Source organism: Filicampus tigris, chromosome 17 (genome assembly GCF_054856515.1).
Source record: "Filicampus tigris isolate MCC_2025a chromosome 17, RoL_Ftig_1.0, whole genome shotgun sequence".
Taxonomy (NCBI): Eukaryota; Metazoa; Chordata; class Actinopteri; order Syngnathiformes; family Syngnathidae; genus Filicampus; species Filicampus tigris.
In genome coordinates, this window is record NC_141233.1 from 9,954,912 (window position 1) to 9,969,560 (window position 14,649).

At 41.2% G+C, this 14,649-nt stretch overlaps 1 protein-coding gene across 2 annotated transcripts in view; it reads left to right on the plus strand.

The window, feature by feature from the left end:
- The window catches only part of nsg2 (neuronal vesicle trafficking associated 2), a 31,364-nt gene that overhangs the window by 13,477 nt on the left and 3,238 nt on the right, over positions 1–14,649 (plus strand). For both annotated transcript variants that reach the window (XM_086012695.1, XM_086012694.1), the window contains 2 exons: positions 2,513–2,623; positions 13,818–13,928. In XM_086012695.1, coding sequence (XP_085868821.1) covers positions 2,513–2,623; positions 13,818–13,928 — 222 coding nt within the window. The remainder of the gene's footprint in view (positions 1–2,512; positions 2,624–13,817; positions 13,929–14,649) is intronic.

Here is a 14,649-nt window from a genome sequence, read left to right on the forward strand (position 1 = left end):
TACTTGTGGGAATACTGAGAGACAAGCACAGAATGCGTGCAAAGGCACTCTCGAGATCGCTTTTTATTGACAAGCGTCAAAATGCCCCAAAAGCCATCAATTTTGGCAAGCGCGTGTATCCTGGTAAATAATTGAAGCGTGTTGGTGATCATGTTCAGAAACTCTAAGACTGACCCAGGAAAGTTTGAAAAATTATCCTCAGATCCCAGTTTGACCATTCCACGCAAACTTTGGTGGACATGTCGATCATATGTAACGGACTCTAGCGTCTCAAGGAACCATGCCCGAAACGGATAGGATGTTGGACATTTTGGTTTGAAGCAGCCATTTTGCGCAAATTCAAGGACTTGTACTTTGATACGGGAAATGACCCAGCTGGAAGCAGGCACTGTTAAAAAAAAATTAAAATAAGTAAATAAATAATAATAATAATCAAAAGAAAGAGTGAACAAAATTTTAAGGCAACAAACTTCAATAAAATTTTAAGTTGGGCAATTCAAATAATTCTAATTTTGCTGCTGTGAATATCGGCTTTCCCGCATTTCACAACAAAGAGTTAATTGTTACAAGGAACTAATTGGACTATTGTCCCCAAACTTATAAAAGTTAATTGCAAATCGTTTTTTGAGCAAACTTGCTTGCTTTGTTGTACGAAATACCATTGTTGCAATAAATGTCAAAAATGTATATTTTAAAGTTGTTCCAACTTCAATTACTTTTAGCACCCCAAAAATGCAAGCTGTGTTTTTTACAGTATGGGTGATGACTAGCATTTTTGCCAACGCCATCTAATGCGGGTGCAGCATGATGTCAATTTTTGATGCTCATTTTGAGGATTCTGGGAGAGTTTAAAAAATAAAAAAGCCCCCCAACATGTTGCATGAATGACATGAAATTGGGTTGTCATGACAGGCCCCATGCCCAAAATTCAATTGGAAGTCGGCCATTTTGGTGCAAAACAAAGATTTGGTTTGAGTTTCAATGTCGAAAACAGCATCTTATCCCTTAAAGACAAAACCTCAGTATTGAAATGACATTTTCCACACTTCCGTAAGTAGAATATTGCCTCCTGCTCTTGATGTTTGATGCCAGGGTTCAGATTCAGTATGTTCCAATGACCTCCATTTCACCCCTTTCCCCTTCTCTTCTCCATACACACATTTTTCATCTCTCCACACTTTCCATTTTCAAAATGACTTTAGTGTGTGTGTGTGTGTGCGAGCGCCATCTCTGTGAATTTGTCCTTGAGCTCCTGATGAGAGTCATTCCGGATCTTGTGCTCCAATGAGGCGCAGCATCACCTGTTTGAGCTGAGCATCAAAATTCGATGAGTTACACACCTCACTTGAACATGCCACGCACGATTTGCATGAGCTAACGCTAATGTGTTTCTAGTCTATGCATTGCAAGTTTTAAAGACCATAACAGAATGGATCCCCGGTAGGGAAATTGAATTAGACCATGAATTGAATGAATAGGCAACAAGCATGACAGAAATAGCAATATAGAGCCTGTCCAAATCATTTGAATTTCAGCCTCTCAACAGTAAATATTCTCAGATATCTGTCGCCCACCATGAAAGCAGACGCATAGTTGTGTTGAATACAAATGAAACATTTGCAAACATATGATTTTACTTTGGAAAACACTGATCAACAATTTTGCTGATTTAATGGACAAAACCAGGAACAGAATCACAATCAGTTTGTGCTTTTTCTGCAGTATTTGAAATAATGTCCTTTTTTTTAAATATAAGAATGGAAATGAAAACTTTCCCCCGCCCCAATCTGATCCGTCGATTAATCAACAAAATTATCAACAGATTAATTAAAAAAAAAAAAATCATTAGTGGGGGACCTAAATTACAGTGTGCATAATATCACTAGTTTGAATGTAAACAAACTGCAGTTCGATTACAGCCGACAGTTCATCCGTTGCCGAGTAACACGTAAAAAGAAGGAACGGTTCAACTCTCCTGTCCAATTTAGTCCTTTCTCTCACTTCACTTTACATCATTTTAGCACTCTCCATGTCAAAAATTGCAATAGTGCAAACCAGCGTTGTGCAAGTGTGGAAGGTGTAAAATATGGGAGATAATAACAGCGCTGTTGTAAAAAGGCTGCTGGTGAAGACGAACAACAAGCGCAATACTTTCCGCTAAAGAGAAAAAAGACTGACCAATGTAACCCACACTACTAACCAATAATGAACCAAATTTTAAATCTGTAACCCGCAATGCTACCAAAATCCATAACCCTACTCCCCTAACCTAGATAAGCATAAACTGCAACCCAACCCTAAAACCAACCCAATAATTAAACCGCAGCCCAAACCTAATCCCCAACCTTCAAATCCAATTATCTAAAAATCCTAGCACAGACTCTCTTTTGTTCAGTCTTAGTTGTGCACGCTTGTGTTTCTTGGCCTTTTCCCTATCCCCATTTTTCCCACTTGCCTATCACACACATTCCTCACTTCCAGTTATAAATAAAAAGTGTGACTTTTGCCGCAGGTTGTGGTGAAAACTCGCACCGAGTACCAGACAGAGAAAAAACGGCTGAAGGTTCCCAAAGTGGAGGAGTTCACCATCAGCTTCACAGACGGCGTGTCTGAGAGACTCAAGGTAAGAGGAGCGTGGAATTATTAATCATCCTAATGATGATGATGACATTTCTCTAATTACAAGGATTGATCTGCCTCATTAGAGACAAAAAACACACGCGTCAGGAATACGCTGCCCAAGAAACGATGTTGACCATCTAATGGAGATGTGAGAACACAAACGCATCATCACACGCTCGCCCGCATCTTGGCGAGCGAAGATGAGTGCCGCAGAGGGTGCCAATCACACAATGAAGCTCCTCAAAGCGAGCGCGCGACCCGCCCGGCAGTCTGCTCTATTCTCTTGCGTCGTCGTTAGGGGAGACCAAATAGAAGTCGCGTTGTCAGGGCAGCAAAGAAAAGCTGTCTCCATGGCAACCCGTCATGAGAGCCGGGGGAGGAGGCGATTCGAGGTGTGTACATAGCAGCCTAGGGATTGGATATGAAACTCGGGGGGGTGTTGGGGGTAGTTTCCTCAATTCAATTTACTGTACTTTCATTTATTTCATTCATAAGTTGAACGATACGGTGGCAATAAATCTAAAATGTGATCCATATATGGAGATACGGACCATGCTGGAACATTGGGCTCAGATTTCCCACTTTAACGACCGAGGAAATTACATTTCATGTTCTACAGTGAAACACGGTTTATCACAGATGACAAATAGGGTACGTGAAAAGCAGCAAAAATATTTTTTAAACCTAGTTTTATCCCTCCTAAACACCCTCATTTGAGTTTGAGACTTGCTTTACTAGTGGTTACTTACTGTACTACTTACTGTACTACTTAAAGTACTTACTGTACTTTGAAAACTTAACCCTGGTTTGAAACCTTACTTTGAAACCCTAATCCCAGTTTGAAACCCTACTTTGTTCAGTTTTGATACATTTCATTCCGTTAAAGCAACACTGTGTCATATGTCAGTTTTTGTTGATTATGGCGGCGCCATGTGGACAAAAGCGGTAGTGTTTTGACAAAAATCAACCACATTTCCCATGCGTGCCAGCGTGTAAAATGGTGAAATCCTGAGTCGTCCTTATAGTGAAAGGAGTTAGTGAGTATGCCATAAAACAATTCAGGACATTTGTATTTTTTTGTGTGCCAGGGTTGATGCCACCCTCCTCAAAGTTGCTTTGTGCCAGTAAAAACGATACAGACCCCCCCCCCCTCCAGGGCATGAAGTCCCATTCAACAACTGTATATGTCAATATTTCATCAAAAGAGTTGTGAATTTTTTTTATTAAGGTCGATTTCTTGCCCAGTGCTGCTTTAACAAAAATGTTTTTTTTTCTGTATGATGTAAAATTTTTCGCTTTCGTCAACTTTTTAATAACCTTGGTTGTGAAGGACCTGGGCGGATTAGCTTGACATAGCAACACATACAGGCTTAAATGTGATTGGATCAAAAAGTCTAATGTCCTCATACACATCCCGGAAGCAGTGTAGCCCAAAAGAGGGGAAGAACATTGGAAAATTCCCTTTGTCTTATGTCAAGGTTATTGTTTACCCCTCACGTGACCTCACTGGAGATTGCCACGTATGTGTTAATGGGAACAATGTTGGAAAACCGCCATCCGTGTTTAATCATAGCCGGCAGTGGTTATCAGACTTTTCCAGAAACGTTGCAGTCGGCTTACGAGGGCGCGCGCTGCCTTCATCTTTTGTTAGGCACAAATGCAACTCGGTCGCTCTGATTCTGTGTGATGTCGCTTGCTTTTTGGGGGGCTCAAGCGAACCGCCGGCTTGGCTTACACTGACGAGCTGATTTTGGTGCACAGGCGGGATGCTTACACATCTCTTCTCTCCTCAAAGCTTTGCAGTTTGTGTTGATGGATGGAGAGGCTCACAGCTCTCTAATCCGCCCTCGCTCGCCCGTCTCCCGCTTCTTCCCACCTTCCGTCCTTTTTTCCCGCTCCTCTTTTCTTTTCTCGCCTCCGTTTGTCTCCTTCCTCACTCATGATTTCAACGTGCCGCCGCGCACTGCCGGAGTGCCGCAACCCACGCAGCCGTGACGCCGTCCCGTATAAGACCAATCGGGGGAATCTTAGAGCGGCTATTCCTGCGATGCGTCATTATCAGAGAAACGCGTTCACGAACGGGAAATACTTTTGTACTGTGGCCTCAGAGGAAACGAGCCAGCAGGGTTCAAGTGTCATTACCTCTCAAGTCCCTCAACGCCATTCCGTCGCCTGCTTTTAACTCACCCCCGACCCTTCCGTGTCTTTCCGATTAGCCCCACTAGACAAGATTAGCAACATGGTGTTTCAGTACGACTTTGTCTTCCGTGTTCGTTCGGAAAAAATAAATAAAAAATCAACTAAATTCAGAGGAGTCTCATTCAGATGGACTGCTCCATTTTTATGATGTCTATTATGCAAAGGCCTATAGTATTTGCTATAGTATTTATGTACAATATCTATTCTTTCCATTTCCCTCACGAAATTGTTGGAAATTATACAAAAAGATAAGCAATGTGTTGAAACCGGGATGATTTTCACTTAACTCATTCACTGCCATTGACGTATTTACTTGTCTTTTCACAGTCCAGCCATTCAATTGCAGGAACTTTCCAAATTTTTTCAAATGGTAGAGTAAAAGAGGGTCTGAAAATGTTAAGGGTAGAGATAAGATTTATTACAACAAGCTGCAGTTTGGCAGGTAGTGAGTTATTCTTTTCAAACTGGACAATTGTAAAAGAAACAAACTAATGCAAATGTTTTTGGGGTCGAAGCCTTAAAAATAAAAAATAAAAAAAGAGGAAAAATTATAAAAACGTTTCAATTTTTCTAAGAAATGTGTTCATTTTTGTACAAATTCCTACAATTTCAAATGAGAACACGGCGGCTCAAAGCAGTTTGCTGAAGATCATAAGCATGAAAGTCATGTTGAAGTGTGTTTAATCTCCGAAAAGGACCTTATATTGAATCGCTTTCGATTGTGCCCAACGGAATACAGAGTCATCTTAGTTGACCAGTAAAAAGGTGTTAAAACAAGAAGTCAAGGCTGAACTCGAGACTAGTCCGTGCAAAGAAGTGGCACGTCTTACCCGGCTTCTTCATTCAAATCCATGCAAAAGAAGCTAACACGACACGAGAAGTGGACTTGACACCTTTGGGGCTACATGTTCATATTTTAAAGTTCAGTGGGAGTCATTTTAACGAGACCTGACTTGACTTGAATTAGCAGCGCAACACACACGGCATTCAAGTCTAGCCGGATGCGTCTCAGCAGCGCACACTTTCCCTTCACCATTTTTACCCTCATCCCCCGTTTCTTTTCGTCCTTTCTTGTCCTCTCTGCGGTGTTATGCCAAGCCAGCATACGGTAGCCAGCTCCTACTGGCACATAATCACACACGTGCGTCATATTGTTGAAAAACTGGCTGCTGATAAAGTGAAGCAGCCAGATGTGATGGCAAGACACCGGAGGCTTGGCACAACACTCACAAACGCAAATTGGGTGCGCAATTTCCAGCTTTTGATATAGAAACCTGATTTTGTTTTCACAATAAGATATTTTTGACAATGATTGGATCTTTTTTTTTTTTTTTCCCGTGGCACTTGGCATTTTCACAGGTGTAGAGTCTATGATGTTGAACTGATTAGTTGACTACTTCACATTGATTAACGCTTGAAGTTGACTAATGCCTATTCACGTCTTTTTGGCATCTCATTCTCGACACTGTGGAGCGGCGAAATGTCTGGCCGTCAAAGCGACAGTCTCATCATGCATCTGCGCAGATTTGACAGGATGGAAATAAGCTAGTTGTGGATGAGAATAGCCTTGCTAGCTTTGGGTATTCCGCTCAATGCCCATCTTAAAAGATTCATATCTGTCCGTGGCACCAAAAAGGTCGGGACAATCATAGACTCCATCGATTAATCGACTTTGACTTGACTTTCATCCTCTTATCGCCGACTACACAAAATCTTTTGCCTTTCAAACCCTAATAGACAATGAATGCTTCCCTACACAGAATACAACAATTGGACAAATGACTTTCACTTGTTTGGTGGAAGTCCCAAAATGTTCTCAATGGCTTTACGTAAAAACGTATGATTTGAGTTGTTTGGTATCATAACATCAAGGACACTTTCCTTTAGGAAAGGCCATGGAAAGTGATGCAGATCGTGGTGAGTACTTCCTAAAGTAACATAGGATAACAAACTGATCAGCACACATTTTGAAAGTGTTGCAGCCAGCTCATTGAGGCAACGCGCTTAAACGCATATTGGAGATGGTCTCTTTGCAGTGCTTTGTCAGTAACGGACGAGACGTGTCGTCTGGAAGGCAGCAGCAGTATCTCTGTTGTGAGATTTATTGAAGAAGGAATTGACCATTCATTTGCGATTCAAGAGGCATCAATAAGTGGAATCGTCAGGCAAGCAAATATAAGAATCAAATGACTTGCGATCGATTTTTAAAAAGAAACGGTTTTCGACACCCATTCCTATCAAGGAATCTTACATTCATCATTTGGGAATGTGTGAGGAAGCGGGAGAAGAGGATATTAGCGTGTTGTTCTGCGGGTTGGGGTCAAGCCAATTCCCCAAAGGCCTTCGTAACGGGCCGACGCCATTTGTCACGGCCAAGACATCCCGAGTGTCAGCTGCCAGTAGGACGAGACGGACGGGCAGCTCCTCTGGGTCGGCCAGACAGATAAATAAGAGGGGCCTGAGGCTGTGTGCTGCGCGAAATGCGAGATGATTAATAGGCCCAGATGGCTTCTGTTGCGCGCCGCGTCATCTGCATCAAGCCGCAACCTCAAAGGAGGCGCCGGCTGACGTTCAACATCGCCACATCGCGGCGTAGGAGCTCAAACGCCGTTCCCGTTCCATGCGCTTAAGATGAAAAAATAAATCAAGGTGGAAGAAGTCCTCCATTCGACACTGACCTTCCTTTGTACAACAACATAAAAAGCCTGGCTCACTTGCCAAAAACAAAGAGTTTCATCTATAGCCAGGAAGCATCATTATCTCCACGCAGCCTTGAAGACATTGGCACATGCCAGAGGTCGGTCGAGTAGTGAAAAGTCGTACTCAAGTAAGAGTACGAAAGTATTAAAAGTATGACTAAAATTGCAACTTTTCCCAATCGGCCTTCCAAAACTCTAAAACTTATGACTATTCTTATAATATGACTTATTTCTCCTCATCAGATTTTGCGCTCTATTTTCGTAATCGACACAAATCCGGCGTGACGCCAGCGTAAAGCAGACACGCAACCCACCAGATTTACAACGGGGCCGTTGTGCTGTGGGCGTGAACACAGCCGAGCTCGTTCGTCGCCAACCAAAGCCATCCATGCGTGACGGGTGACTTGTGGTGACTTGAATATGTCCGTGGACCATATTCTCATCCCCCATCGTTTGTTTTGGTTGCAATTTTTATTCTTCTAAAACTAGCACAATTTCCAGTAGTGTGGCTTTATCATAAAATTATAATTTTATTCCCGAAGGTGTACAACAATTTTTCATAAAAAATTTTTTTTCATCTTTCAATATTGTAACTTAATTCCATAAAAAAAAAAAAAAAACTTTTCCTTACAAAGTCACAATATTGTATTGTATTTTATTCTTGTAAAAAATAGCAACTATATTTTGGTTACCATCACCAATTTGATTAAAAACAAAAGACATTTTCCTGCACCGTTTGCTTTTAATGTAACCTTTTTTATTGCCAAATATAAAACTATTATATCATCCCATTACATCACACGTAATGTTTATTCATTGCGCTTATTTCCAGATTTCCCCCTTCATCATCATTCCTTTAAAATAAATTCTATGTGGCGTGCCACTGATGCCCACCTTCCATGCGATTTGAGTCTCGGCTTGGTCTGCATGGAGCTAATGCAGTAAAATGTAATTGGGATACATTAGCACGATTAGCATCTGTCTGGCGTTAAAAGTAAGCAACAGCCTGTGCCGGTCGCTGCCAAGCAGCTGGATTATAAATCCACTCAAGGGGCCACTTTTCAGCCTTTAACGTCACATTGCATCTTTAATGACTCCAAACAGGCGGGACAACCTCTAAGCACACACACACACACACACACACACACCTTAACTTCCGTATATGATTAGTGGGAGGGAAAAAATAAGGGTGAGAAATGACGATAAAAAAAAGAGCGCGGACAAGTTGCAACTCTAAAGTCCACCTTAATAACGGGGAATAAAGTTGTAATGTGAAAATACAGTTATATCAGAAAATATTGCAAATGATGTTAGTCAATTTTACATGTTAAGTCAGATATTTTATGTTTATCTGTATTATTCAGAGTTTATATATTTATTAAGACTACATTTGTAATACATTTGCCTGAATACTGTCAAGTTATAAGAAAAATTACACTTTTGGGGAATCAACTCATAACGTTGTGACAAAATGTAGGATTATTGACAACAATCAAGACATTGTTGTCAAAGCCCCCTACATGCAACCAAAATATTCGAAAGGAACACCTCTTGGAATGACGCAGCTCAGCTCTCCACTGCAAACGACAACCACAGGAACACACACATTGTTAAACTACGCTGCACATTTTTATTTTTGTAAAAGCAAACTTTTTTAGGTTATAGCTCCTGTATTGATGTACCTAATGAAGTGGCCAGAAAGTGCATGTTGACATTTAAGCTGCAGCCTGAGAGAATACCCCCCCCCCCCCAAAAAAAAGCAGCAAAAATGCAGGTTATTGTTGTATTGTAAACGTTTTTTTTAATTTATTTTTTTTATTTATTGATTTCCTTCCAGGATTTTATTCGGACTCATCACAAGTGTTGTTGTTTTATTCTCCCAAAAGCAATTTACTGTAGCTTTGCTCTTGGAACTGGACAATGAGATGAGCGCATGTATAAGGTCTCCCGAGGACGGGTTATGCGGTTGACCTGGCCACAGTAATGCGGCAACTAAACAATGCAATCTGATAGGGTGACAGCGCGAGCCAAGAAGTGACTCGTGGTCTCATCTCGAGTCAGCTAAGGTGTGCGCATTTCAACCAAGCTGCTTCGGGGCTTTACGGGAAGTGTTGTTGGGTGACCTTTTTGCACACAATGTGTGTGTGTCTGTGTGATGTGATTTCACCGCAGACGCCATCATTACGCGGAAAGGTCGCTCAAAGTGCACCTGAGTCAAGTATTTTCAATAGCAGATGCACCAGGCTGCTGTTATGAACAGAAGTGGCAAAAGTATCATATTTTTCGGAATATAAGTTGCACTTTTTTCATAGTTTGGCTGGTCCTGCGACTTGTACTCAGGTGTGAAGTGTAAATGTTAAAATTAGACGATTATGGAACAGGGATTTTGGGGGCGAGTCAAAGTTCTACTTTTCTAGGTCTCGGTTTTTGAAAAATGCGACTTCAACTCCAGAGGGATTTAAATGTTTTTTTCCCTTCATGATTCATTTTTTTGACTGTTGCGACTTATGCTCAGGAGCGACTTATAGTCCAAAAAATACTGGAGTCACAAATTGCTCTAAAGTAGAACTAAGGCTGGTAAAAGCAGGAGCAAATTTAGTCAAAACCTGCAAAGATTTTGAATATTAATATTTATCATCAGTGTTTTTTTCTGGTGTGTGCGATATGTGCGGGCCCACAAGGCAGCATTTCTGGTGATGTTGCATCCCCCCACCCGATCTTTGTTGTTCGGAGGAACGGCAGTTAGCTCGCATTGACGTTGACCTCACAAGAAGTATTCTGATGTTTTTAGGCATGTACATTTTGACAAATTAGAAAGAAAACCTGGTTAATCAGTTCTTATGACACCTTTGGGTCCGCGGGAAAACTCAGGTCTCCAAGAATTGCCGCCCTTGGGTAACAGTAGAACAACCAATACGAAAACAACCGAGATTACCACTCCTTTACTCAAGTAAAGATAAAAAAAAAAAAAAAAAAAAAGCACAGTACTTGAGCACAGAACATAGAGAGAGCTGTTTTCAAATGTAGGGAACACAATTAAAAAGGAAAAAAATATTACTCAAGTAAAGCACAAAAGCCTGAAAAATCTACTCAAGCACAGTAACAAAGTATTTGTGCTTTCTTACTTCCCGCCACTGGTTGGTAGAGAGAGTGCATTAGTATTCAACATATGCTTTGTGTGTGTGCGTGTGGGTGTGTGTGGTGTTATCCCCCCCGTACGTGGCCTGTCAGTTCCCAGTAGAAAGAGTGTGGGTGGTTGGTTTTCAGCTGACAGCTGGGCACAGAGAGATGGAAAGCACTTTGGGGAGGGAAAGGAAAAATTCAACGGAAGCCGATCCAAAGTGAATGTTCCATTTTGACTGATATGACTAGGTTTTAAAAAGTGTGACATTTGAGGATCTACTGTACCAAAACTACACTCTTGTGATACATTTGTATACATATTTGTCCTTGTTGGCGTATTTGCTGACAGAACTTGTGTTTTGATTTGCTCCTCTCCATCTCATAAGTAAGTAATAAGAGTGAAGAATGATCTCCCTTCACAATGTCCCCCAACATCCTTTTTCAAAGCAGCACATTTCTTCCCGTCGCCACCCACCCGGCAGGCACATCAAGTGTCACGCACCCGGCGCTCCTTATTGCCGCTGTCGACTCTCGTTAGGGTTCCCGCTCCCAAACCTCTTCCTGCTTGTCAGTTATCAGGAGCGACATGAAGATGGCCGCCTTGGGAGCGATAGTGCAGCACGGTGGCACGTTGAGAAGCGCTAATGACACCAAAGCAAAGAAACTCATGAAGACGATGGCGGCGGGAGGTCCCGGGAAAGGGGATAACGACCCATAATAGTGATTACAAACGCACGTTTCCCCATAGGAAATCGTTTAATTTGTTTTGTACCATGCGCAAAATGTCACCAGCCTTTATTAACTGCACGGATACAGTTTTAAATAGCATTTTAATACAATTAACATGGCAAACAAGTGTGAAGGTAAGTTCACCAGTGTATGATTAAAGTTAATACATCTTTTTCTTTAAAGCGGAAGTCAACCCAAACATTTTTTTTCAAGAATATGTTCCCAGCAGGCCCACTAGTTGAAACAGGGCATTCTGATAAATATTGCATTTGTGGAATAAGTGTTAACCCACTCGTTTTTAGCTATCTCAGGGGTCGGCCATTTTGTCTTCTGTCGACTGAAAATGACATCACAACTGCTCACAACGACCAATCACGGCTGATCTGTTCTCTGAATCTGAGCCGTGATTGGTCGTTGTGAGCAGTTGTGATGTCATTTTCAGTCGACGGGAGACAAAATGGCCGCCCCCAGAGATGGCTAAAAACTCGAGTGCATTTTGCTGCTTAATTTATATTCCACAAACGCAAAATTAATCAGAATGACGTGTTTCAACTAGTGGGCCTGCTAGGAACATACTCTTGAAAAAAAATATGTTTGGGTTGACTTCCGCTTTAAAGACAGGTCAAATAAAGGTAAACTAGATTTTCAAACCCACAACCTCTGCACTGTGAGACCTCACTATTCATCCACCGCGCCGCCATTCGGTACAATTAGACTATTTAATGAAGTACTGTTCAAATTGTGTTCAAATGGGTTGTAACACCACCACGGTACATAAAGGATGCTAGTGGGTAGCCCGCGCCTATGGCGTTTCCCACTGTGTGTTAGAAATAGCCTTGAGCTAGCGGACTGAGCTAAAGTCTCCCAAAATTTGCAGACGCTTTGGAAGTTCCACGAATAAATGCTGCAGTCAAACTGCAGCTCGGATGGCGTGCGCGCGTCAGGCGGAATAACGCTGATGGACTCCGAGCATTGCTGGCGTGCCTAATTGTTATGACATGTTTGCGGGAGCCGATGGAGCGGAGCGGCCAATCGGAACGTCCAAAAACGGGAGCGTGGGAGGCAGGAAATTACAATTCAATGGAAGGGCAATTGTTGTTTATTTATTTCCGAGACAGATGTGCGCACACGAGTGTAACGACACCTGCGCAGAACGCACACACGGCTGTCAGAAGTTGGAAGACACGATGGTTTTTGAAAACACAGATATCATTCCACGCCTCATTTGCATAATTCAAATTAAATGCTATTTCACAGGCGGCCAATCAAAGTGTCAAGTTGAAAGCAAATCCTTTTTTATGTTAATCTTCTCTACAACAGCATGTCCAGCCTGCCAGACAAATGAATAATGTATGATGTAAAAAAATAAATAAATGCACAATAATACTAATCATAATAATGCACACAGATGCATTTATTTGCATTAATATGCCCACTTACACTTTTGTGTATACGGTATTATAAAACTTCAAAAGGGACTGTCATGCACTAGGAATGTTATACATATGTAATGCACATTTGTGGTATTTTGCTGTTATATCATTAACCGGTTAATATTTATAAATGCACATTATATAATACTGGTAGATAAATAGTATATAATACAATATCAATGTATTTTCTAAAATTAATATAATACGCTTATATTTTTCAGTGAAATGGTGAGGGGATGGGCGTTTAAGAAAAAAATATAATAATCAATATTTACTTTAATATTAGCCAGAAAATGCTAGATGAATCATCTAATAAAGTATTTTTGAAAGCGTGAATGTATTCAATATATAACAATGCAATTAAAGTAACATTTTAGTTATATTTACTGAAAATACACACTTAATGTGTTGTCATCAGTTTAAAGAGGAGAAGTAATTGTATCAGTATTTAAAACGATATGACATGTATCGAGTAAAATATATTTAAAAATAATATCGTATGAACATTTTGAGCCATTCATTCAACATGGTAAAGCGATGTTGCTTTCAGAAGAGTAATCAATATTGAAGTCACTGTTCTCAGTGTGGTAATTGCAATTAAACATTTTTTTTCGGCGTGCACAATATTCAAACTCATTAATAACATTTCACATCATGTCATCTGCATTGACTTGAAATCCACCTTGGTCACAGGAGACCCCAATTAATTGGATTAAGCAATGTTTTTTTTTTCCAAGTCAGTCAGCTTCAGATCGGCTTTTGTTCCTGCAATACTTTCTATTTGCATGTTAATGAGCATACGAGCCATTGCACGCGCGTCGCCTTGCTAGAGACCACGTACAAGCACCGGCTGCTAATCCGTGGAAACATGAGTACACAAATGTAGCTCTTAACATCTAACAAAACAGCCAGACACCTACACACAATTTGTCCTCACATTTTTCGGGTTGAAATGTAACAAAAACAAAATGAAATACCAGTTTGAATGAGCGGTGTTTGTGTCCCCTTGCAGGTCACCATCTTGATCATCCTGGCCTTGGCCTTCCTGGCCTGCATCGTCTTCTTGGTGGTTTACAAAGCCTTCACCTATGACCACGCCTGCCCGGATGGATTCCTATACAAGGTACAACGAAATAAGCATACCAATATCGATAATCGTTTGGATTCATATGGCCTTTCAAGGGATCCAAGGACGCTTAAAATAGTAATGTAGGTAATATCGACTGACGTGCATTCAAATTTTTAAGTGTCCTGGGGCCCCTCTTGTGCTAACTTGGCTAGCTTTGGTAATCCCAGCTATCTCGGGTAAACTCATGCGCTAGCTTTGCAGTCATGATTAAACTCGGGCTGACTACCTTAAATGAGCTTGTGCTACCTGTAACTTGTCCATCTTGGGTAAATTCATGTAAAGTCAACTAGCGTGAGTAAAGTCATGAAACTCGTGTTGTCTTGGTAACAAACTAGTGTAAACTCATATAGCATGGGTTAACTCATGCTAATTTGGATCACTCGGGTAAACTTACAATTCTGTTCTGAGCTCCTGTTTCTATGCTACTCTGGTGCAATCCTAAATCTGCATGCGGGATGTGTACGGCAACACCACTTGGACAAACGTCCTTGTTGCGGTTCTGTTTTCCAACGTGACCCCTGTTGTTTGCAGGCACTCCATTTTCTTGCTCCAAAACATGATTCATCATGGTGTTCATGGTCCCGAGCTTCCCTTAAATACTTTGTAGATAGAAGTTATAGATTAAGCTCCTAAAGAAAATTGCTGAGCATTAGCATTCTCCTCTGCTCCTCACTTGTTGTTCCCCGAGTTGTGTTTTGCACAGTCTTTGTGTCAC